At 43.9% G+C, this 25,543-nt stretch overlaps 2 protein-coding genes across 5 annotated transcripts in view; one reads left to right on the top strand and one right to left on the bottom strand.

Moving 5' to 3' along the window:
- mettl15 (methyltransferase 15, mitochondrial 12S rRNA N4-cytidine) overlaps window positions 1-23,170 on the bottom strand; it is a 67,962-nt gene extending 44,792 nt beyond the window's left edge. The window contains exons 1-3 of one of the 3 annotated variants that reach the window (XM_080302789.1): window positions 23,037-23,104; window positions 22,150-22,230; window positions 20,887-21,138 (exon numbers count right to left, since the gene is read on the bottom strand). In XM_080302789.1, the coding sequence (XP_080158915.1) occupies window positions 20,887-21,138; window positions 22,150-22,152 (255 nt within the window). In that variant the 5' untranslated portion in view covers window positions 22,153-22,230; window positions 23,037-23,104. Of the gene's footprint in view, window positions 1-20,886; window positions 21,139-22,149; window positions 22,231-23,036 lie in introns of all 3 variants that reach the window. The other 2 variants (XM_026166467.2, XM_026166461.2) reach the window with 2 other exon arrangements.
- The window catches only part of kif18a (kinesin family member 18A), a 49,713-nt gene continuing 47,311 nt past the window's right edge, over window positions 23,142-25,543 (top strand). For both annotated transcript variants that reach the window (XM_080302786.1, XM_026166449.2), the window contains exons 1-2: window positions 23,142-23,293; window positions 25,016-25,341. In XM_080302786.1, the coding sequence (XP_080158912.1) occupies window positions 25,026-25,341 (316 nt within the window). In that variant the 5' untranslated portion in view covers window positions 23,142-23,293; window positions 25,016-25,025. The remainder of the gene's footprint in view (window positions 23,294-25,015; window positions 25,342-25,543) is intronic.

Genomic DNA, 25,543 nt, shown 5'->3' with positions numbered 1-25,543 from the left:
CCTCTACTTGTCCACTTTTTTCATTTTTTAAAGGACACACTGCACAACACGCTGAGATATGGCAGGTTTTCAGCTAATAGCTCTTTGGGAATCATCATGTAGGTGTAAAAATACTACATTTTAAGCCTTTCAAACTGATGTATTTGGCATTTTTCCTTGATTCAAATAAGGAAATGGGAACAAATTGGGTTTTTTCATTTGGTTTTGTTGTTCTTTGTTTTGTTTTTTGAGACAGGTCACCAGCAAGAAAGTGCCTAAAGACACAAATTAAAACTGTTTTGCTAAGTTGTCTGTTATGCGTAGACACAACATTGATTCATCACTTGAGTTAGGCACGTTTTCTATGCTTGAATGATTCACAGGTTAGTGTTAAGTGGCTTAACAAAAAACAACAACAACAACAAAAACAACAAAAAAAACACTCCTCTGAAAATGATAAAACAGAAAGAGTGAAAAGGTAGCCAACGAAAAACTCTGAAAGACCTTCAGAAATCCTGGAGATAAGTTATACCCATATCTATCTGCTGATGACGAACATTTCCCTGTGCTCATAAAAATCAGAATTTAGCATGTGTATTCACTAGGGATGCAACGATACTCATATCGATATTGAACCGTTCGATACAGTGCTTTCGGTTCGGTACGCATATGTATCGAACAATACAAAATTTGTAATTTATTTTATCAACTTTCCTTCTGACGATGCTGTCTGTGTTGAGCGCTCAGTGGATCTCCGCTCGACAGTGCAGCCTAGGCGGAGTAGTCAAACGCAGATTCACTGAGCGCAGGGCAAGCTAGCGAGACAGAAGTTAAGCTCTCCTTGCAACATGGCAAATTGAACCTCCCCCACCCTCATTCAGATGTGGCGTTTGGAATTATTTTGGTTTTCATGTGACGTATGACCCTGAAGGTAAGCGCGTCATGGACTAAAGTAAAACAGTATGTTGGATGTGCCACGCAATGCTCAATTACATTGGTGGGAACTAGTGTGTTAGTGCAGTTAGCTCGTTAACGTGTTGGCCGTCCAGCCCCATGCACGGGGCGATCCGCGATAGCTTGTTAATGGCGATTTGCCGTGTTGTGGCGTTAACGTCATTTCAACGAGATTAACCTGAAAGCACTAGTGGGAACAAAACGAATATGACTGCACATTTACACTGACATCATCCTAGTGCAAAGACAAGTGGAAGCAGACAAAAACAACAAGCACGCATGCTACAAACTGTCATGGTCCTGGGCCGTGTGGGCCCAGTATTCTTAGTTTTCATGTATTTTTGTATTTTGTTCTTTATTTAGGCCATGCTTCCTGGGTTGCTCTGTTACGTTGTTCCTTATGTGTTTTCCCTTCGTGACTCTTACCCCCTGTGTGCCCCTCTGTGTATTTATGAGCCCTCGTCTCTCTTTGTGCTTTATTCTATGTTTTCCCCAGCCCGTTATGTCTGCGTTCTCCCCGTGCTTTCTCTCCTCCTGTTTGAACCTCTGCGTACTTCCTGCTTTACTTTGCCCATCTCCCATCAGTGTTACGTTCTCTCCTGCCGTGTCTTGTTATGATTATCAGTGTCACCTGTGTTCCCCGTGTGCATCCACTTCCCCTGATCATCCCTCATGTGTATTTAGTCTCTGTGTTTTGTACAGTCTGTGTCGCGTCGTCTGTGTTCCCACCCTCCATGTTTCCATGCCCGGTCTGTTGTATTCATAGTCTTACCTTAGTTCATTCCCAGTTTAGGTTTCTGTTTAGTTATTGCTTTTGAGCTGCCCTTATTCTTGTTTGTTTCTCTTGCGTTACCAGCCACAATAAAAGGCTCGCTTTTGTTTAAAGTTTACTCCCGTGTCACTCGTGTCTGCACCTGAGTCCTCCACGCACTCTCCACACGGTCTGTCACAGCGGACCGTGACAGTACGACGCGACCATGTCGGACTCAGCGGACATTTCAGAGGAGGTAGGGGAGGAGCTGAACCGGCTCTGCCGCATTATGGATCGCATCATCGGATGCGCGGATCCAAGTGTGGTTTCCACAGGATTGGCGGCCGTGGACGCCGTTTTGTTGCGGGAGCCACGGTTGCGACAGCTCCCCCACCTCGTCGAGGCGTTTGACTCCCTGGGCCCCCTTAAGGAGGAGGTTCGTGCCCGTGCGCTGGCCCAGAGGGTCCTGAATGCCGCCTCAGCACCCACACCTCCGTCCCGTGAACGGGTGTCATCGCCGCTGCCTCATGAGCCAGAGGCTGTGAGAGGTGGGACGCTGAGGTCCACTTCCACTCAGCCATCGCCTCACCGTGGATCGGCTTCCTCGTTTCCGCCACAGTCAAGCTGCACTGACCAGCACACGGAGGCGATGGAGGCCATAGATTTTGGTGACGATGAGCGTCAGCAGGTGTTGCGGGCTTATCGGGAGGAGGAGCTCCGTTGGAAGCCCTGGCTCATCCCCGAGGAGGAGTTCTCGCCAACTGCCCCGCCTCGCACCTGCCGCCCGCCCTCGCCGCCCCGATCGGACTACTCGTCCCCTGCTGTCTTTCTAGCACGGATGTGGTTGGAGGACGAGGAGCCGGTCGCCAGGGACAGTCAGGTTTTGTCCACAGCCGCTTCAAGGGGAAAGCGGCGTTCTCGCCGCCGTCGCGCACTGCTACGTCCTGTCTCGCCCTCCACGAAGCATCCCGCGGACGCTGTGGGGGTCCTGGACGTCGATCACGTGGGGCAGCAGCACGCCGCAGACGCACAGCTAGTGGAAGAGTTCGGGAGGGAGCCGTGGCTCGCTCCTGATCGTGACGAGCGCTCTTTCCGGGGAACTCGACTGGCTCTTGGGGGTCCCCGGAGCTGCCAGGGACTTCCACCGCTCACCCCGCCCGCTTCCACGGATAGAAAGAAGCGGCACTCTCGCCGCCGGCGCTCTGAGCCTCAGCCCAAGGAGGTCCCTCTGTTATTGCCATCTGAGGCTTTGACTTCCATCAGCCATCCAGTCGTGAGTACCACTGCCTCAGTTTCTGACATTGTATCTAGCCCCATAGCCAAAGACCTTAAGTCAAAGGAGAGTGTTTCAGGGGCTGCTGTGAATAAAGACTTCTTGTCTGACTGTGACCCGGCTGATTCGGCAGGTTACAGCATCCATGAACCAGTTAACAATCCTAACAGCAATAAAGATGACTGTGTCCTCAGCGTCATGACTTCTGAACCTAAATGTTGTGCTGATGCAAACAATAACTGTATTGTTCTTGAGTTGTTTAACCCTGGTACTATGAGCAACAGTTCTAATGTTGCCGTTAATGAAGATGTGTCTGTGCCCGCCGGCACTAACCTAGCACCTAGCTCTACACAGGTTTTTAGCGCAGTACAGGACAGATCGTCTGTAAAGTGCAACGCTGTAATAACCAACCCACCATTGTTTACAGCCACCAACCATTGTACTTCTGTGTTATGTCTTCCTACCACGTCTGAGGGGTTTACTGAGTTAACTAGTGATGAGGACGTTAAGTCTCACACAGTGAACCTGCAGTCGGTGGATTTCTCTGAAATAATGTCGGATGCTGGGAGTAAAGGTTCAGACTCGAAGTATTCTGTGTCATGTGACTTTCGAATTAATGTGTTGAAACCATCAGCGAGCAGCCCTAGTTGTGTGGGTGATCGAGAAGTAACTTCTGTTACCTCTGACAATTTAACAAATGCTACGCCACCTCATGCCAGGTTTGAAACGTTGTGTGAACAAGTTACCGGGTCTGAAGAGAGACTGCCTAGCTTTCCTCAGGGAGCGACTAGGGACTGTCTGTACTGCGCTGAGGTCTCTGGAGAGGAGGGGGCAGCAGCTGTCCAGTCCGCACCCGTCCTAGTTCTGTCCCAGACTCCTCCTATGACGGAGGTGAGTGACTGTGCTTTCTCATCTCATGAGCCTGTCATAGTGGAGTGTACTGGGTTACCCTTTTTTGGGCCCAGCTACGAAGAAACTGGTGCCAAAGACCGCTCCACCATTAACCATGATTTCATAAACATCCATGCTGTGGCCGACCTACCTCTGGTTAAGACTAAGGGCCAGTCAGAGTCGGGTTGTGATAATGAAAGGATTGTGTGTAACAGTTTTTATGAAGCGCACAATGAGATCACAAACCATATTCCTGACTCTGTAGGATCCAGGATCTTTTCTAGCGTTGCTCTCACAGTCGCACCACATGAAGCCCAGGTTCATGAGACGGCGAAAGGGGTCCACACGTCGGCAGTACTGGTTGCTTCTGAGCCGGCTAGGAATGGCGTGAGCTTTCTCTCCGCCTCAGACTGCCTTCTACCTCAGCCGTCTGTTCCCGCTGGACGGTCCGAGGGGCCCGTTCAGCCACCTGTCTCAGCTGGAGGGTCCGAGGGGCCCATTCAGCCTCAAGCCTCGTCAGCTGGAGGGTCCGAGGGGCCCGTTCAGCCTTCTGTCTCCGCTGGAGGGCCCGGGGAGCCCATCCAGCCACCTGTCTCCGCTGGAGGGTCCGAGGGGCCCGTTCAGCCTCAAGCCTCGTCAGCTGGAGGGTCCGAGGGGCCCGTTCAGCCTCAAGCCTCGTCAGCTGAAGGGTCCGAGGGGCCCGTCCAGCCACCTGTCTCCGCTGGAGGGCCCGGGGAGCCCATCCAGCCACCTGTCTCCGCTGGAGGGTCCGAGGGGCCCGTTCAGCCTCAAGCCTCGTCAGCTGGAGGGCCCGAGGAGCCTGTTCAGCCACCTGTCTCCGCTGGAGGGTCCGAGGGGCCCGTTCAGCCTCAAGCCTCGTCAGCTGGAGGGCCCGAGGAGCCTGTTCAGCCACCTGTCTCCGCTGGAGGGTCCGAGGGGCCCGTTCAGCCTCAAGCCTCGTCAGCTGGAGGGCCCGAGGAGCCTGTTCAGCCACCTGTCTCCGCTGGAGGGTCCGAGGGGCCCGTTCAGCCTCAAGCCTCGTCAGCTGGAGGGTCCGAGGGGCCCGTTCAGCCTTCTGTCTCCGCTGGAGGGTCCGAGGGGCCCGTTCAGCAACCTTCCTCATCAGCTGGGGGTTCTGGAGAACCGCACCAGCCTCATGCCACGTCAGCTGGGGGGTCCGAGGGGCCCGTTCAGCCTTCTGTCTCCGCTGGAGGGTCCGAGGGGCCCGTTCAGCAACCTTCCTCGTCAGCTAGGGGTTCTGGAGAACCGCACCAGCCTCATGCCACGTCAGCTGGAGGGTCCGAGGGGCCCGTTCAGCCTTCTGTCTCCGCTGGAGGGTCCGAGGGGCCCGTTCAGCCTTCTGTCTCCGCTGGAGGGTCCGAGGGGCCCGTTCAGCCTCCTGTCTCAGCTGGAGGGCCCGAGGAGCCCGTCCGGCCTCACGCCTCGTCTGCTGGAGGGCCCGAGGAGCCCATCCAGCCACCTTCTGCTACGCCTGGTCCAGCCTGTGCTTCGTCAGCTGCAGCTCCGGCCTGTGCTTCGTCAGCTGCAGCCTCAGAGCCGTCATCCTCGCCCGGTCCGGCCTCTACATCAGCTGCTCCTGCTCCGCCTGGTCCGGCTCCGGCTTCAGCCTCAGAGTCCTCGTCTTCGTCTGCCTCAGCCTGTGCTTCGTCTGCCTCAGCCTGTGCTTCGTCTGCCTCAGCCTGTGCTTCGTCTGCCTCAGCCTGTGCTTCGTCTGGTCCCGCCTCGACTGGTCCCGTGCCCACCGGGCCTTGGCCAGTACGCCTGACACTGGAGAGCCGCCGCTGCCTTCCGCGCGGTCGGCCCCCTGAACTGCTCCGCCGCTGCCTTCCGCGCGGTCGGCCCCCTGAACTGCTCCGCCGCTGCCTTCCGCGCGGCCGGCCTCCGGATCTGTTCTGTCACCGTGGCCACCTTTCCCGTGGCCGGCCTCCGGAACGGTTGGACTGGACTTTTGTGTTGTCGCCTCTCGGGTTGGCCTTCGGGCCTCTTTGGACATTCGCCTTCCTGTTCTGGACTCTTTTGTGTATTTGTGGACTCAGTTTTGTTCTCATGCTCCTTGTTTTTGGTTCGTTTTGTTCCCTCCGTCCTGGTCCCCCGCCTCCCGCCCTGGGTGGGGTGTTTTCTGTTTCGCTTGTGTTTTGTTTCTCGGGTTTGGGCTGTCGGGAGCCAGCCCTTTAGGGGGGGGTGGTGTCATGGTCCTGGGCCGTGTGGGCCCAGTATTCTTAGTTTTCATGTATTTTTGTATTTTGTTCTTTATTTAGGCCATGCTTCCTGGGTTGCTCTGTTACGTTGTTCCTTATGTGTTTTCCCTTCGTGACTCTTACCCCCTGTGTGCCCCTCTGTGTATTTATGAGCCCTCGTCTCTCTTTGTGCTTTATTCTATGTTTTCCCCAGCCCGTTATGTCTGCGTTCTCCCCGTGCTTTCTCTCCTCCTGTTTGAACCTCTGCGTACTTCCTGCTTTACTTTGCCCATCTCCCATCAGTGTTACGTTCTCTCCTGCCGTGTCTTGTTATGATTATCAGTGTCACCTGTGTTCCCCGTGTGCATCCACTTCCCCTGATCATCCCTCATGTGTATTTAGTCTCTGTGTTTTGTACAGTCTGTGTCGCGTCGTCTGTGTTCCCACCCTCCATGTTTCCATGCCCGGTCTGTTGTATTCATAGTCTTACCTTAGTTCATTCCCAGTTTAGGTTTCTGTTTAGTTATTGCTTTTGAGCTGCCCTTATTCTTGTTTGTTTCTCTTGCGTTACCAGCCACAATAAAAGGCTCGCTTTTGTTTAAAGTTTACTCCCGTGTCACTCGTGTCTGCACCTGAGTCCTCCACGCACTCTCCACACGGTCTGTCACAGCGGACCGTGACACAAACTTTACCCGAGTCATTTAGACAGCCGTTAGCACATGAGTCTCCTTATGGGGACCTGATATGTTTAATATGCTGCTGAGAATATAGCCCAGAAGAAGCGTATAGTATAGCTTTTATTTTGGAAAGAGACATTTCTCTGTAATAAACTCTCTTTTCCAAAGATGAGTGATTCCTCAATCATATATATATATATTTTTTTTATTACTTTGTTGTTTCAGCAACATTAAATTTAAAAACTGTACTTTTGAGTAAAAATATATATTTATAATTTTAATAAATGACAAATTAAAAAGGCATGAACATTTTTTTTGTATCGAAAAAATATCGAACCGTGACACCAAAGTATCGAACCGAACCGAACCGTGAATTTTGTGTATTGTTGCACCCCTAGTATTTACACATAGGTGTCATCACAACAGATTGAAAATTGAGCCTTGATCCAATACACAGCTTAAACAAAATGTGATTCAAAAACACAAATGCATTGAGAATTCACTCTCAGTGATGCAGGAGACATTTAGGCTACGTCTACCCGGGTATTTTTGAAAACGCAGATTTTTCTATGCGTTTGCACCTTTCGTCCACACGTAAACGGCGTTTTCGGTCACTGAAAACTGAGATTTTTAAAAACTCCGTCCAGGGTGGATATTTTTGAAAACGGCGTTTTTGCATTTACGTGTGGACGAGAAAAACGGAGAAAACGCAGCGTCAAAGGTGTGTGCATTTTTTGACGTCACACTGCGCCACATTATTGTTTCGGTGAAATGAATTTCTACAATACTGTTACTGTTAATTGTACTCTCTGCAGTGTTTAAATGCTTACATATACACACACAGTTACTGTCCCTCCACACATACGACTCAGTTCTGCTTCTATGCCCCATCCTTGTTTACTATTTCCCACCGAGACTTCTAGACTTCTGATTGGCCAACATTTCTACACGGTTAGGAATATATCGCCACCTGCTGCTTTGGCATGTTACTAGCATCGTTTTCCTTCATTTCTGCGTTTACGTGTGGACGGGATTATTTTTTAAAACGAAAACGGAAAATCTCCGTTTTCAAAATCAGGATCGCCAAATAGTAACTGTAATGGTTTTGTGCACAAAATGGAATAAATAAACCTAATCATGGTATTCATATAGAGATGGGTGAGGGCTACATCCATTTTGTGAACATTGCAATCAGACCAATCCTCTTGCAATAGCAGTTCTTGTGAATTGAGAACAGACATCCTATCATTGCATGAGCTTATAGATCCTTACCTGCATATACTAAAAATATGTAAACCAATTTCATAAAAATCAGACCAGTTTGGACTTCTCCAGTACTAAGAATCTGTGAATGAGATATACCAGCTATACCAAGTCTATATGTAAGATACTGCCATTGTGCTGCACTTTAGACAAGAAATCACAAAGCAGAGTATTGTGTACCTTTAGTATCAGCAGCAAATCTGTTATTGATACTGGAGTAAGCAAAAAATTATCGGCTATTATTAACTAAAAAGCCATGGCAATAGACAGTGCCAATGTTATGGCTAAATTTAGGTACCTACAACATCTATAAATAGGTTGTGGAAAGATAACCATGACAAGTAATATAAATCATCACTGAGTGTGGGCTGAAGAGGAGGGGCAAACCCTGGTCTAAAGTATCGACAGAAACACGCCTCCCTTTGAGTGTGCTCGCCTTGTGTGTCAGTCTATCTGTACATGTGTCACTGAGACTAAACACTGGCAGTCTGAGCTGAAAAAAAAGATGTCTTCTTTTTCTTGTCAGAATCAACTCAACTGAAAATGAAAACAGTTTTCAATCCTACTCTGACAAGCTTCTTTAGAGGTCATTCTCCTAGATTCTGGGGAATGTTGCCCATAAACACTGATTGTTAAGCAGTAAAATGTCTTCTAAGATATACAAACACACATGCACAAACATTCCGGTCAGAGGGCCCGGTGGCGCCTGTATCCGGCAGCCTCGCCTCTGTCAGTGCGCCCCAGGGCAGCTGTGGCTACAATGTAGCTTGCCATCGCCAGTGTGTGAATGTGTGTGTGAATGGGTGAATGACTGAATGTAGTGTAAAGCGCTTTGGGGTCCTATGGACTAGAAAAGCGCTATACAAATGCAGGCCATTTACCATTTCAAACATCTTTTTCTGATTAAATTTTAATAATAGCAACGAAGCTATCTGCTAAAGCTGATATATTTACAGTATATGTGATAGGCCAGTATTGGCCCTTAATATTTGTAGACTATATATCAGTCTGATTTAAAATACAAAGAACAGACTGCTAACTTCTGCTGGATGGTAAATACAAAAAACCCTATAAAAAACAGAAACTGTAAATCTGTGTTTTGAAAGGAAATGCGAAATAAGGTCAAATCTGATGCCCTGGATCTATTCAAAATGATTATGTGCTTCATTGGTGCCTGCTCTGAAAGATTTTTCTTAAGTGTGACACCACCGTCAATGCAGTGTGCTAAGGAAACAATGCAAACTGCATAAAGCCCAAGAGTAAACACGAGTGGAACTGAAAAGAGGGGGTGAAATCATCTTAACTATATTCACAAAATGTAAAGAAGCATCAGGAAAGATGGCTATCTCTCCTGAAGGTGAATTTCCTAGCACTAAAGGAAGACAAAAGAAGAACAGGGCCAAGTCCATTAGGGAGTGCAAGGAAGAATTGAGCTAAATGAAGGCTACATGGTGGCAGGCTTGGTAATAGGGAAAAGACATCTAGAGGCGTTTATGAAGATGCTTACTGTAGTTTCAAGACTGGGTTGACAATGTATGAAATAAAAGGAACTAGGTAATAGGGTGGAGGAGGGCAGTGGAGGTAGCTTGATGGAAAGCTTTAGAAGGAAGCTTCATAGTGCAACACACAGATTTTTGATAAAGTTGCCCTGGGCTGTTCCACGACTGCTACTATAATCTGTCCACCAATGTTTGGTACCTTCCGTGCTTATTAAAAAGTGACAACACATTTCAATGCATTACCCTGAAAAAGTGACAACACATGTGACTGGACAATCTGTATTAATTCATTATCAATTCACCATTATTCTGTTTGGGATGGTGCATTAAGCCTAAACGAATAAGTAGCAACAACACGCTCAACAACATGCCGGCTCATTCCGACCTTAGTCTTGTGAACTGGATGAATATGCTCAATAACATGTTGCTGTATTGATCTCATCTCCATTTCTGGTTATTCTGTGGCGATTTTTAGTGACTGTTTTACAGATTCATCCAAATCAGATATCTGAAACCACTCTATCATGGTAATAACACTTCACGCCTGACAAATTTTAATTATTTTGCTGTCTATACGGTCAAACTGTCTAAGCATATGGATATAAATGGCCAAAGTTCTGGGTGAGCTTTTGCCCTTCTGCCCCATGGGAGGTTACTGTCCTCCCTGAGCTTGCCTTATAATGCATGCATTACAGTTTGACAGGTGTACTGCTGCAGTCAAACTCCCCACCTTTCCGCAGAGCGTGATGTGCCCAGTGGGTGACACCAAAAGCTAGAAGCAGACTGGGGTTCCTGTCCCCACCTCATTGGGTTAGTGAAGAAATAACAAGGTAAAAAGAAAAGAAAGAGAAGGTAGAACAGTGGCGCAGTGGTTAGCACAGTAAGAAAGTCCTGAGTTCAAATCCACTGGCTGACTGGGGCGTGTATGGAGTTTCTTCTCCCAAAGTTAGTCCAGGGTGTATCCCACCTTTGGTTCTGTGACAGCTGGGATACGATCCAGCACCCCCGCAACCCTGAACTGGACAAGCAGTTAAGAAAATGGATGGATGCTTTAAATCTGAGGCATGTAAGTCTTTTGGGGGGTAGTGGTCAGCATCACAAACCATAAGCTGCCCAGAGGGTACGTGTATGCTGCTGCTGATATAGGGTAGAGATGGCACGATACCACTTTTTTATGTCCGATACCAATATCATAAATTTGGATATCTGCCGATACCGATATTAATCCGATATAGTGTGTTTTTTAATCAATAAAACTAACTAAGTTCACACTCAAGTTAAAAAAAAAATCAAAAAACACTAAAGCTATTCTGTTATACCTGTATGCAAAAAATACACTGCACCCAAAATATTTCATAGTTCAGCAAAACTGATCAATCTAATAAACTTAAACCTACTCCATCCTCCCTATTCTGGTATTTTAAAGAGTAAGCACCCTAACTAATAGGGTTCTAAAACTCCCAGCAAAAAAAATTAATTAAAAAAAATAGGGAACCACCCTCCACCTCATGATGCTTAATTGACGTAATCAACTTTAATTTGATGCAGTGTGAAAAAAATGCACAGAAATCAATTTATTTTGAATAATAATTAAATAGATTCAACATCTTTCTTGTCTGCAATTCAACAGAATTGCAGACTGCACAGATGGTATCTTCCCAAAGGAAAAAGTACTATAGCTTACTAGGGTATATTAGACTTAACAGTTACTATATACAGTAATGGACCTCTATACATTTTACATCAGATTAAAACTTTGGGTGTAAGATTCGGATAATTATTTATTAAAAGCTAGACATTTTAAATGAGAATAAGAAAGAAAAGTATGTCTTTGTGCCCCCTTTTCCCTGTTCATGCCCTATCGGCCCCCCTGGCTAAACTTTGCTAGATCCACCCCTGCACAGTTACCAGCATCAGCTACGTAGAAAAGGATCCTGGTGTAGAAAGTAATATTAAATAAATTCTAACAACAGATTATCAAGGTTAAACTTGCTGCTGTTGTTCAGCCGCTGGTTTCCTCTTTCCGGCGCAAATAGGGCAATAAACAAACAAGAGAGATGGACTCGCGACAGAAAAGTCGATCAGCTGATCATTAAGCAGTTTCACGATTGAAGTAGCAGCAGGAGAGGGAGGGAGAGAGAAGAGGCAGTCACTCCATATATCGGTTGTTAAGCTTAACGCGGGAATGCTTTACAAACATTCAGAGATGAACTTACACACTTGCTTTACTTCTCTCTGGGATAACTTCATCGGAGATGAAATGCCGGTTTGCTAGCGAGGCTACAAATACACACAGCCGCTCTATCACGTGACGCATACTGCTGCGACGTGCTACGGTTATGAGCAGAGTTACGCCATGTCGCAAGTTTTGTGAGGTGCTTTTTTGATATTTAATGGATCGGATTACATTTTTTATTTCTCTCCGATATCCGATCCAGTAATTTACGTCAGTATCGGACCGATACCGATACGTAATATCGGATCGGTCCATCTCTAATATAGGGATGCTGCGATTCACTACAACTGGGTGTGGTGCCAGTGTAAATACATTTCCTTCGGGTACACATCAGCAAAAGGTGAGGGGAAAGCATAACTGGCCTCTAAAGCATTAAATTTAGAAGTTGCCCAATGTCAAGAGGACAGGGCGAGACTTGTGGGACTTGATGTTCGAACTGATGCAGTAGTCCTCAGAAATGCCTTCCTACAAATATTTGAAATGTGCTCGCTGTTGTGTTCATTAAGTAGGTATTTTTAAAACTGTGGAGGTAGATGTGGCGGGGAAGTTGTGTGAGCATAAGTGGGAAACCTCTGCTACTGGTTTAGGTCTGTAGTGTCATGTAGTGTCGAGCGGACATGGTCTTCCCTGCCAAATTAGTCAGGGAACAGGGTTTGCGAGGAGTAGGAGCACTCCAGCTGAGAACAACAGCACTTCATCTGGATGCTGTGGGAATATAGATAATGTTAGTTACACAGATAAGGTCACTGCAACTGACTTTTATCAGAAAAGGCACAACAGTAGTTTAATAAAGCTCATTTAAATGCAGGAACACATGCAGAGGAAGATCAGTAAAGGAGTACACAAAGAAAGCTGATTTAAATCATCCTCAGTTTGAATAGGCCACATGACCTAGGCTAATAATACTAACAGAGGGGATTCTACAACTACTGTCTTAACTATCAGCTTTCAGGTGAAGAGTAGAATTACCCCATTTAGGGTTCAAAATAGTTTGTCCAAATTACAGGAATTATGTCTGCACATTTTGAAGCCCTTACAAAATAAAAACGACGGGAACAACTTCATTTAAGACAGATTCAAAAAAAAAAAAATCACAGTCAACAAAGAAAAGATAAATGAGCTAACCAAAGGCAAGCTATAATAATAGATTATAGATTCATGCTGAACATATTTAAAAGAAAGACCATTCAAATAATGTACTTGGACCTCACACAAACACCATATGAAGATGTGTTGCAGGAATGAGTCATCTCAATCCAGCTGTCCACAGGGCATGTATCTGATTTGCATACCCACACTCACACACCAGGAACAAATGTAAATATTGCAATAAAACCTGCTATAATAGCTTCAATTCGACATGAAGGAGAGTTTCCAGTGTATTTTTGCCAAGTTTAACAACATTTGATTCGTGTGAGTTATACAGTGTCAATAATTGTTATTAAAACTATATGCAAATACAACTCAGGAATTGATGTTGTAGCAGAGCACTCCCCTCCGATTTATGCTGCTGTTCTGCGATGTTACGTGTGCGTGAGTTGTTGGAAGATTTCTCTCACACACCTTCTGCCTCTCCCCTTTCCCTTCACCCACTTGTATCCACACATACATGCACACGCGCAGTTTAAATTGTCTTACCGTGGTAAAGCCAGTCAAATAATAATAAGGTCCAACAACTAGGAAAATTTTCACTTCGAAGGGAGTGTTCAGATTCAGGAGCATAGTGTGCCAAAAACTGTAAGATAGTTTTGTAAGCGATGCAGCAAAACTGGAAAAAAAAGAGCACTTAGATTTTGGAAGTTGGGAGGGGGAAGGTTTCATTAGTTAAGCTGTAACAGCGAGGCACACTAAAGAGTCTTCTTTATTTGTTTGTTTATTGTTGTTAAAGTGAACTGGCGGCTGAAGAATGTGTAAGATGAAAGGACGAAAACATGTCTACAGGACAGTGCGGTGCGGCACCCACAAAGGGGTTGTCTGCTCAGCAAGGCTGAACGATTTGGCGCTCTGTAGACTGAGGCACCCCATTTGGCTAATGAAGTCCCAGACTGTCTTCACACCACACCCCCACCCACCACTCCACTATGAAATGTTCTACTCATGAAAGTAATGAGGCAGGGAGGGAGAAAGACTCTTCTGGCCACTGATAACCTCAGACTAAACTTGCAACCTTACGAGACAAGGGCCTAATATCTGGCCGTCAATCAGCCCCAGCATCCCTGGCTGGAGTGTTTAATTACGAGGATCAATTATTTACCAGCCTCGTCTTTCACTACTCAGTGCTTCCAAAAAAGGAGTGTAAAGGAGAAAAAAAAGAAAAAAGAACACCAGCATGACCCAGAAGACACTGTGGCAGCAAATTAAGTACAGATAAAATGGTAAGCTGACTTTGTTGATGTTGTTTTTAAATGAATGACTAAATGGGCACAAGTGCTCGCAGATTAATACACACCCAACTATAGAAAGTGATAAGCTAAAAAAAAAAAAAAAAAAAAAAAAAAGACAAAACTGCAGGGATACTGATAAAATGAACTTCTGACTAAAGTCAAGCAATGTCTTGAGCTAACTACTAGTCAAAGTCTTTTATAAAATTAATGAACCTTTAATAATATGTTTTGCATGTCCCAACTGTGTTCTAAGGCTAGTTACAAAAACAAAACAAAATTTAAAAAAAAAACCAACATTTTCACCGTCTAACTTGTCTGACTTGGTGTACTTCATATTTATGTTGACTGCAACAGCAACTTCAATGGTTTTAACAAGATCATATTACCCCTTGCTTGTATGCTTGTGTTGACAACAGCAGTTCACCTTGACAATGGACTGGATATACTGGATATATTTAAAAAAGAAATCAAAAGAGAGATTTCATATTAGTTTTAAAGTAAACTGTACTCTCTGTACTGTGGATTTGTCCACATGGGGATTTCTCTTTTTCCCTAAGGAGGTCCAGAATTCATCTGCAAGACTTTAAACTAATTTAGCGAGACAAGATCATATTAGCCTCAACTATGCCCTTCTTTCTAAGCTGGTACACTCAGTACCTAGTAAAAAAAAAAGGATTGTGATCTATCATTACCTTAAACTACAATAAAGTATATACAGATCAGCCACAGATAATTAAAAAACTACTAACAGGTGAGGTGTATTAATAGTGTTTATCATTATAAGAGTCCTTGCATTTTTGCAGATGTTTGTTTGGGCACATACAATCATGCCACTCCCTGATGGGAACGCCCCCTCCCCCAAGCATACCGCAAAAACTGCACAGGACTTGATTTAAAGAACTCGACAAAGAGCCCAGGATCCAAATTCAGATTGCGATCTGACTTAGCATCCAAGGGATGCTCTAAAACACATTCACTTAATGTGTTTTAGAGCATTCACTGCCAATGTCCCACTGCCAGACACCGCAAGATACCCCAGAGGTGCTGTGTCCATGCCCCAACAGATTGGAGGTGTTTTTGGCAGCAAGACTTGGGACATACACAGTATTAAGCAGGTAGTTATTATTCTTAAGGTTGCTCAGTGCAAATTCTAAATGCCATCTGGTTTAAAAATTATAAATTAAATTAAGTTAAATTAATGCTGTTAAATGTCATTTAACAGCTTGTTTTTAATCACACAGGGGCACGCTATATTTTTTTCTGTGTTCTGTTGTTCTTCAGGGGCGATCGTGGCCCAAGAGTTGGGAGTTCACCTTGTAATCGGAAGGTTGCCGGTTCGAGCCCCGGCTTGGACAGTCTCAGTCGTTGTGTCCTTGGGCAAGACACTTCACCTGTTGCCTACTGGTGGTGGTCAGAGGGCCCGGTGGCACCAGTGTCCGGCAGCCTCGCCTCTGTCAGGGTGGCTGTGGATACAATGTAGCTGCCATCACCAGTGTGTGAATGTGTGTGTGAATGGGTGGATGACTGGATGTGTAAAGCGCTTTGGGGTCCTTAGGGACTAGTAAAAGCACTATACAAATAAAGGCCATTTACCATTTTACCATTCATAAGAAACAGCTGGCAGTGTTTTGTGGTCACCTTTCCCAGAAAGGATTGCCTCTTCATGTGTCCGAATTCTAGCAAGCTCAATAACCCAAATAACAAAGTGAAAAACGCAGCACTCAACAAAGTCTGCAACGATTCAGCAACTTAACAGCCACAACACCTGTGGTTTGCCTGTTTTGTTGTATTTTTGTGCTACATTTCTATTGTCGTCATGAGTCTAGCCTAATCTGCGCTATTTATGGATCGCAAGCACCACATCGGTGGCCACCTGCTCTCTGCTCTTCTTTACAGTTACCCAGAATGGCTTAATGCACTTCTTTGGGACACTTAATCAAAGTTTTTATATTGATTATTTTTACTTATTGCTGCTGCCTTGGATTTGTAAAGTTGTAGGAGTATTAGTACTACAGCCATGTTACAGCTGAACAGAAACTGTCAATAGGATGATAATTGTGTTAACCTAAACCCACCACCACCTAAATCCCAACACGTTTGATACAGTTTGATATTTGACCCTTGCTATAGATGACAAAAGAATAATGTTATGCGATTTAGAGTTATTTTGTTGTGAAATGGTGCTCAATATTTAATTGATTGCTGAAGGACTGATATTGAGGCAAGGTTAACATGGCCTCGTTAATTCCACAAGGGGGAGTGTGTTGAGGCTGACATCTAAGAGTAGGCAGCTCGTTTCTCCTCCTACAGCAGCTCAGGGTTTTTCTCCTGGACTCTCAGCTGATGGCTCATTAATCTATTCTAGAGGAGGGCCCCTACGCAAACAGATAGCCTGCGCAAGTGTACAACTCCATCCTTTTAAACTTTTTTTTAACCACGTGAAAGCACTGTAACAAAGAAAAGTTTAAAAATGAGTACATTTGTTTTAATTAAATAAAATACAACTCCATCTCTGTCTGCACACAGTGGAGTTGAGTCACTCCAGCTCTCATCGGCGTCTCATGAAAAATCTGAGCAGTCATTCCCAACTCTTAGCTGCCAGAATCTCTATGATTGCAAATTCCCATGATAAACTCACTCAGCGCCGTCTCAGGAACAATACCGCAATCGCAGTTAGGGGTGTTCTTAGTGCCGAATTGTCGAGTCAGTTACACATTTAAAAAAAATAAACAAATCTGTGACTCTAAAGTAGGAAACACTAAGAAAACTGTACAAAAATGAAGTAAATAATTTAGCCTGTGACACCGCTACCTCTCTCTGTCTCTGTAGTCAGAAGATAACAGACTATGCCCCGCCCACTGCATCGGCAACATCAGATTGGTATACGTCCCGCGCAATAGCTTATCAGCAGAAAACAAAGCAACAGAAAAGAAACATATGCAGTAAGCTAACAGAAAAGCGTTTTGAAGGTAAAGATGCACATGGCAAATATAATCCTCCATGCCGAAAGTTGCAATACTGCATTCTTATAACTTTCAGATCTTAGTAAGTACTCCGGAGGGTGCAGTAGGAGGAACAAGAGGAAGCTGAAGGCTAAACTTGAGCAGAAAAGCACGAGGGATGTTTCGAGTGGAAGGAAGAAAATCACTGGCCTCCACATCCCCCCCACCACTGTCAGTGATTTTGCCCTTCTTCTGGGCAGGTTAGGCATCAGCTGCAGAAAGTACATAATGGAAAAGGAGCGAAACCCGATAGTAACAGCACCTAGGTTCAGTTGACCTGTGCAGTTGTCTGTGATCCTGAGTCACATTTACAACCTGAGTCTGAAGTAGAGGAAAGTACAAGTGTTGTAAAATATTTCCTGTCTGGTTCCTGTAGTCCAAACCATCAGAACTTAATGAGCACCAATGATGATCAAGGTGCTGGAGAGACTAGTCTTAGCCCACCTGAGACCACAGGGAGACCCTCTGCAGTTAACAAATCAACATAATCTGGGAGTGGATGATGTAATCATCTACATTCTAGAGAGACTGCACTTCCGTAGATATTAACAGCTGCACTGTGAGAATCATTGTCTTTGAATTTTCACATCCATTTAACATGATCCAGCTGCTGCTTCTCAGGGAGGAAATGGAAAAAGTCAGCAAGCAAGTGAACTTGTCCACCATCTCATGGATTACTGCCTGACAGACAGGTAGGTATGTGACACTGGACAGTGCTCTGTCTGATTTGGTGCTGTGCAGGAGCTCCATAAGGGACTGTGTTGTCTCCTACACCTCAGACTTTCAGTACAACTCCAGGTCATGTCACCTACAGAAACACTCTGATGATTCTGCAGTGGTTGGATGTATTAGTGAAGGGCAGGAGGAGTACAGAGCACTAGTGGGTGAATTTGACAGGATGTTGATGTGGTGGAGGAGTACAAGTACCTGGGCGTCCATGACAACAGGCTAAACTAGAAAACACAAATACAAATTCTGTATACAACAAGGGAATGAGCAGGCTCCAATTCAAATCAACTCAAATATGGGATAAATAAAGCACTTCATATCAGCTGACCATCGTGTCTAATTACGTCAGAAACATTATATGGGAGAAACAAAAACACTCAAAGAATATTGAACACATATATCCCAGCCCTGCACCCCAAAGAGCCAGTTAACAGCCAAATCGGGAAACATACAGTCCCATTTTTTTGTTGCACTGAACCATGCACCGTGTGTGCATGGTTCAGTGGAAAGGTTTTTCTTAGCTTGCTGCATTCATAATGCAAATTAACATGGCATGGCATTGTTCAAATGTTTTGCTGGGTTGAGCCAATGATGTTGATTGGCGCCACTGGAAGTGATAAATAAAGTCAAGGAACTTGTGCGAATATAAAAACTTTTTAAAGTCAACTTTGGATAAAGTCATTAAACCTTTTAACCAGCTGTTATTAAATCTGACTGGTAGCTCCATATATGTAGTTAAAGTCATGGTCTCTATCTATTCAACTAGGTAGGGCCTTTAAAACATTGACCAAATAACTGACCAAAGCTAATACGAGCTAATAGCTAAGGCTAAGGCTATCGCTATAGCTTGCTGTCAGGCCATCTAGAGTGCCCTACCTAACTTTAAATAAATACATAAAAAAAATACAACTGAAATCTTTAACCTAACAGTTAAAATGTTAACTTACGTTAACCGTTGGCTACATAGCCACAGCTTAACAATCTTGTTTTCCCTGGCCATCACATCCCTCAGATACATCACATACCATATTTCAGATTTCTCTGGTAAAAAAAAAAAAATCAAATAACAGAATTAACATTTGTTAAAGGCCATTTTAATTTATCCTTAGTGTACACAAATAATCTATCTACTGAGATATTTCAGTCTATATCAAAGTGGAGGCCTGACACACCAATTTAAATATCCCTATAACAAAATAGTTAAAAAGGCAGAGAAAAGAAAATATCACCTTAGGTTTAGTCCTGTCCCAGCAAGCTGTTTCACACAGACCTGCATTAAACCAAGGAAGAAAAGCCATCATATGGGGCTTTGAAGGCAATTCATGGTGAGATAGAGTGTTCTTCATTAAGCAAGGATACAATTTCAGACAAGAAATATGACAAACTATCAATCAAGACCCAACAAGCATGATGGCCATTTGTAAAACTGAGAAAATAGAGCGCAGGCTACCACTGCAAATTAGATACCTGCATACAGATTTACAGCCAGACGTCCTGTGTGGGAGGCAGCAGGGCACTGAAAGCCTCCATTTACACACTTCAGTTTAACTGCAGTATTTGCTCTGACACCCATCATCGTGTAAGTCCTCCATTCATACAAACTCTTCTTCAGCCAACAAGAGCAATTACATATTAGTGATTATTTTTATAAAGCCCATTTAATCTTTAATCGTTTGGACATTTGTCTGCAATTAAGGGCAGGTTTTCCTCCTCAAAGCAACTGATCTGTTACTGACAACACCACACGCCCACTACAAATTTAAGCACTTAAATGGCAGCTCTGTCAGAGCCATGTCAGAATTCACATTTGATTCCCTGACAAGTTATAGTTATATTTTTGTAGTTATGCAGTTATATTTAGCCCTGTAGATATATGAATACGAATGACTATGAGTCAGCACCACGATAAGGTTGTAACATTGCTGTAGATAAAGACCAAGTTCATTTGTAACACTATGTTCTCACATGAAAGAACAAACATCTGCAGTGAAGGAACACTAAAGAAAGACTTCTGAAGGTAATCACACATCATTTCCACAGAACGTCACACCAAGTGAGGTCTACAGCACATACTGTACAAAAAAAAATAAAATCTATCAAACTGTTTTTAATAGCATCTGATTGGCAAGCTGTCTTGGGACAGTTGGCACATGGGCGGGTAGCGGAGGAGTTTAGAGGTGCTAAAGTTCAGGCAGGAGCGATGCAGCACCCTGTGTCCTGCCAACAGACTTACAGTGGCGCAATTCCTGACTAAGTTGTTGACCCATGGCCCCCACCTGCCTTGACCATGCATTATCTGAGGGGTGGAGGGGGCCATTACTTTTCCCTCCTTTCCTGCCTGCCACGCCAGAAGGCTTTTGACTCATGCCCATCTGTCCTGGTAGTACATACATTAAGTGAAAGCCAAGATACTGCCACCCTGTCCAACTCATGAATGCCTTTATAACAACAAGTTGTTATGTAGTGTGTGAACAGAATTTTACCTTAGCAACAAACACCTTTGTGAAGAGGATGGTTAATCAGGAAACAGGTCATTTCAATCCTCAAATCACAATGAGAAGAGACCTTTTTGTAAACCTCAGTAGCCGACACAATGCACGCAACAGCCTGCCAATAACTTGCTTTCAAAAGCTCTGACACACATAAGAAAATCAAAATTTGGGGACATGAGAAACACCTCTCAGTATGAGTTTGCATGCCTATGCTATTACCACAGCAACCGAGGCAGACCGGATAACAATCCCTGAAAACACAAATATGATCTAATCACTTGCAAATATTGTCGGCAGTCAGTCTGGAGATTCAATTTAGTCCTGCGTCAGATTTGCCTACAGTCTGAGCACATTCCAGGGCCTTTTTAATATGGAAATACACCAGGTAAAAAGGTTCAATTGGAAATAATGTTAATAAACACAAGTAAAAAGTCAACCCACTGCTACCTGAATGCCCGCCTAAAGCCCTCATTTTGTCCGAATGAATATTTGACATATTTCTAAAAGAATGGTTAAACAAACAGACATGAACTTTATTAAGGACACCAAAAATTGTACCTGAGCTGGTTGAATGTCTAAGTATTGAAGTACCTCTTTCAACATGACAGGCATGTGAGGAGGCTTTTCAGCTGAAACAGCAGACGGGTCTTCGGATCTGTCCTCATGACCTGGACCAGAAGATGCACCAACGAAACAGGAGTTCAATCTCGGCCTTAGCCTTCTCCATGCTCTCCGCGCAGCCAGATGTGTTTTTCGCATCATTGGGTAAGAGCGGACAGTCATGTGGAAAATCATGATCGTTATAATGATCTGTGGAGAAGTAAATTAGCAAAGTTACATGATGAGAAGAAAGATGGAAGGTTAAGCTAATCAAGAGGAACTTGGTGTGTAGTACTATTTTAAAGTTGACACTCCATCATCATGAAGCTGTGCTCTGGAGAAGCTTATAGTATACTCCGGGGTTTATCCAGTTTAACAGCTGCACTGAGACCAAACAGGTGGGAACAGGAACAATACAAAACTATGAATTAAAAGCTATCTTACGTTACTTGGAAGAGGAAAACATTACGGTTCTAAATTCAAGGCAGATGCAAAAACTGTTGACTGACTAAACCTTTCCAATAACACGCTTCATTTTGAATATATTTAAAGATGTGGCCATGATTCTCAGTTCATGATTGCAGTAATATTGTGAAGCATTCTATACACGTCTATACATACTTTACAGCAGTGGTTCAGACACATGTGAATTCATGTGTGTGAAAAACCTGTATTCCATCTCACAGCAATATTTCTTTTTATTGTCAATTGACGGTGCTTTTTTATCTTGTGGACCTAGGAAAACACCTATTATTGTTATTATTATTATTATTATTATTATTATTATTATTATTATTATTGCAATGAGCTTCATTAACAGGTATCTAAACTACATGACACCATGTTAGCACGAGTAAACTCCTCCAGGCAAATGACGTCCCCATTTCAGCTTCAGCCATAAGACATGAAGTTATCTCAATAGTTTCTATTTACAGTTTTTTCCCTTTTTATGTAGGTGGTAGGCCATTTGCTCTGCTGACACTTGCCTGCCGGGACTCTATTCTTCACCTCTTGTGCACTTTCTATTGCCTTGATTTGCTGACCCAGGTATTGAAACTCATCTATCTTCACTAACTCTGTCCTTTGCTGCTTCACTGTTACACCTGTTTCCCTCTCATTCACACACGTAATCTGTCTTGCTTCACCTGACTTTCATTCCTCTTTTCTCTAGACCATACCTCCACCTCTCCAGGCTCTCTTCCACCTGTTCCCTACTCTTACCATAGATCACAGCGTCATCTGCAAACATCATAGGCCATGGAGACTACTGCCTGACCTCATCTGTCAATCTGTCCATCACCACTGCAAACAAAAAGGGGCTTAGAGTTGATCCCTGATGTAATCCCACCCCTACCTTGAACCCATCTGTCATTCCTATCACACACCTCACTATTGTCTGTCTGTCCTCAGATGCCTGTGATTATTTTGTATTTTATAGCCTACAACTACAATAAGAGTTGTATTGTAGGGAAAGACTGATGCGGATATTATTGTGTAGTTTAATAAGTAGGTCCTTTTTTCTCATGAACCCCCCCCCCCACACACACACACACCCCTACCTCTTCTTGCTGTTTACTAAACGTTAGCTGCTATCCTTCAAGCTAGGAGTAGGAAGGTCGTACTAACTTATCTGTAGGTTGTTAGAGGTTAGCAGTTCCCTTAAACAAACATGTGCCATCATTTATGGTGATATTTAGTAGCAACTCCCCACACAAAAACAGTATTTTGGTGTAAAGGTTAGCTATCTACCTAGCTAAAAACGCCTGAACATGGAGCAGATACAAAAAGGCATGCACGTGTTTGACGTGGCCATGACTGTAAAGCTATTATCTATTAAATTTTGAATGTTTAGCCCACCCTAATGCTCTGTAATACGTGTATACAGGCTATGATATCAGCAGAGGCTGGACATGTTACATCTAAATAAAGCGATGCAGAGGATACCGTTGCTATGCCACCATGTTGGATGACCGCGCTTCATACCTACAGAGACTGTCAATAAAATATACTGAAAAGGACCCGACGGTGTAGTCAGGTCCATTTAATCAAGTTTCACAAATGTTGAGCCAGACAACCGTGCTTATGCACAGAAAGCGGCAGTAGCTTACCGTAGCACACCACGGAGTAGCTCCACCTTCCGCAGCGTGCACTGTGCGTCACCACGGCCCGCCTAGTGACGCGCCCCTCTCGACCTATCAGATGCCACAGAGGAAGACGACAGCTTTTTTGAAAATATTGGCGGCGGTTGTGCTAGCGACAAGGTTAGCGAGTTTATTCACTTAATTCGAGCTACTTTTAAACCGAGCGTTTGATCTGAAAGTGTCGCCTTAGTAGGGATATGGACGATAGTCGTTACTAACAAAAGGTAAGACCGAAGATTGCATCGGAGACGAAGTAATCAATGCCATCTTACTGTTAGTGACTGTACTACAGCTAGCTAGATGGCAGGGGCTGGCCAGTCCTGCTGTATTTACGTTGGCAGGATTGTCATCACATTGTAACGTGTGCTCGACTTCGACTGTTTATTCCATTTAATAGTACTGAGCTAGCTGTACCTGAAAATTGCGTGTTAATACATGTTAGACAGCATTTGATTATATTATGCTGTTATTAAAGTGAATCCCCGGTCCATATATATATATATATATATATATATATATATATATATATATATATATATATATATATATATATATATATAAAACACACAGCACGCCCCTGCGGGCGGTTTATCCTTCAAGCTCGGGGTCCTGCGCAGTATCTTAGCTGTTCCCAGGACAGAGACCTCCGATGTTATTCCCGGGATCTGCTGGAGCCACTCGCCTAGCTTGGCAGTCACCGCACCTAGTGCTCCGATTACCACGATATATATGTATATGTGTGTGTATATATAGATATATATCTTTATTTTATTTTAATGTCACTGGAAAATGTCCATGAGTATCAGTCCCTAACCCAAAACGTTTAAAACACAAGTGTAGGTTTTTGTTGTATTATTTTTTTTTATTTAAAGATTATTGTTATTAGTTTTGTGAAAGTTTCAGTATCCTTATGTACAGTTGTGGTCAGAGGTTTAGATAGACTCATCATGTGCATGAATGCCATGGTAATTTCATGTCATGGTAATAAATCCTAAAAACACTGTACCAACCGTCAAGCAACATGCTCTGGGGCTTTTTTCACTCATAGTGATACTGGTACATTACACAAAGTGGAGAGAATAATGAAGAACAAGGACAACCTCCAAATTCTTTAACTTTATCTCAAATAAACAGTTAGATGGTTGAAATATGGTCACAGTTGGGTGTTCCAGCAGGACACTGAGCCCAAGCACACATAAAAACTGCTTTTGGAATGGATAAAGCACTAAACAGTAAGCTTGTGGAATTGCCTACCCAAAGCCATTTCTGCCTAGAAGATTGATCAAATATTGAGCCAAAATTATGCCAGAGGCTTGTTGATGGCTACAAAATCATCTAAGGTGCAACTTACTAAGGGACATTTTACCAAATATTAGTGTGGGGGTGTATTTATATATTTGAACCTGTATGTATATGTTTGACCCTGTTTGGATTCAAATAAATCCCAAATAAATTCAAACATGTGCACCCAATTCTTGTTTTTTTTAAGTAGGTAAAGATGTGTCCTGTACAATCATTTCACTCTAGAAAAAGAACAGTCATGATGAGTGTATGTAGACCTCTGACCACAAGCTTTGCACAGCTTTGACTTGCTCTGATTTCAAATGTTGAAACCTTGCTCTACACAGAGTGCATATTGCTTGTCTGGTAGTTAACAGACAAGAAATATTATAAATTACAGTGAGACCTGACCTTAGTCTGCACTTTGAGACGATGGAACTGGAAGTTCAAAAAAGCTAAAGTGTTTCCAGTTTTTAGGACTCATTCCTGTGGCATTCTGTATGAAAACACTTTTAGGCTGTTCGCTTACCATAAAACAAGTTCAACTCTGCCTTCAAAGTCCTCAGACCATGTTTGAATTTTATCAGCATATTTTCAAGATTGTGAAATCCAGTTAACATTTTATTTGTTTGTTGGCTTGTTTTGTAATGCTTCATTCCTTGCAGGGAAACCAAGATGGCGAGTGATGTGTGCAGCCATGTAAAGGTTGTTGTTCGAGTGAGGCCGGCCAATGACAGTGAAAAGCGCGAAAACTGTCGAAATGTGGTCCAGGTCGTCGATAACCACATGCTCATATTTGACCCCAAAGAAGAGGACTTGTCGTGCTTTGGGTCACAAAGAGTACGAAACAGAAACATCAATAAGAAGGCTAACAAAGACCTGAAGTTTGTTTTTGACCTAGTCTTCGACGAGAATGCTACACAAGTCGACATTTTTGAGAACACCACTAAAGGAGTGCTGGATGGGGTGATGAATGGATTCAACTGTACAGGTGACAAATTAATGAGTACAAGCTGCAGCTACAGTCTGTCTGAATTAGTCATGATGTCTGCCAATTATAAAAAGATGTCGAGCTGATTAACTCGTTCTGTAGTGTGCTAGTTATTTATCTGTCTGCAGCGACAAATTACCCTCACTGCTGTGAAGGGGATAGACCTTCAAAGATACGATTTTATTCCAGGGCTGGATAAATG

The sequence above is a fragment of the Astatotilapia calliptera genome, chromosome 1 (genome assembly GCF_964374335.1).
Source record: "Astatotilapia calliptera chromosome 1, fAstCal68.1, whole genome shotgun sequence".
Classification (NCBI taxonomy): Eukaryota; Metazoa; Chordata; class Actinopteri; order Cichliformes; family Cichlidae; genus Astatotilapia; species Astatotilapia calliptera.
The sequence above is the reverse complement of the archived record's forward strand: the minus strand, read 5'-3'. Positions and strand labels throughout refer to the sequence as shown.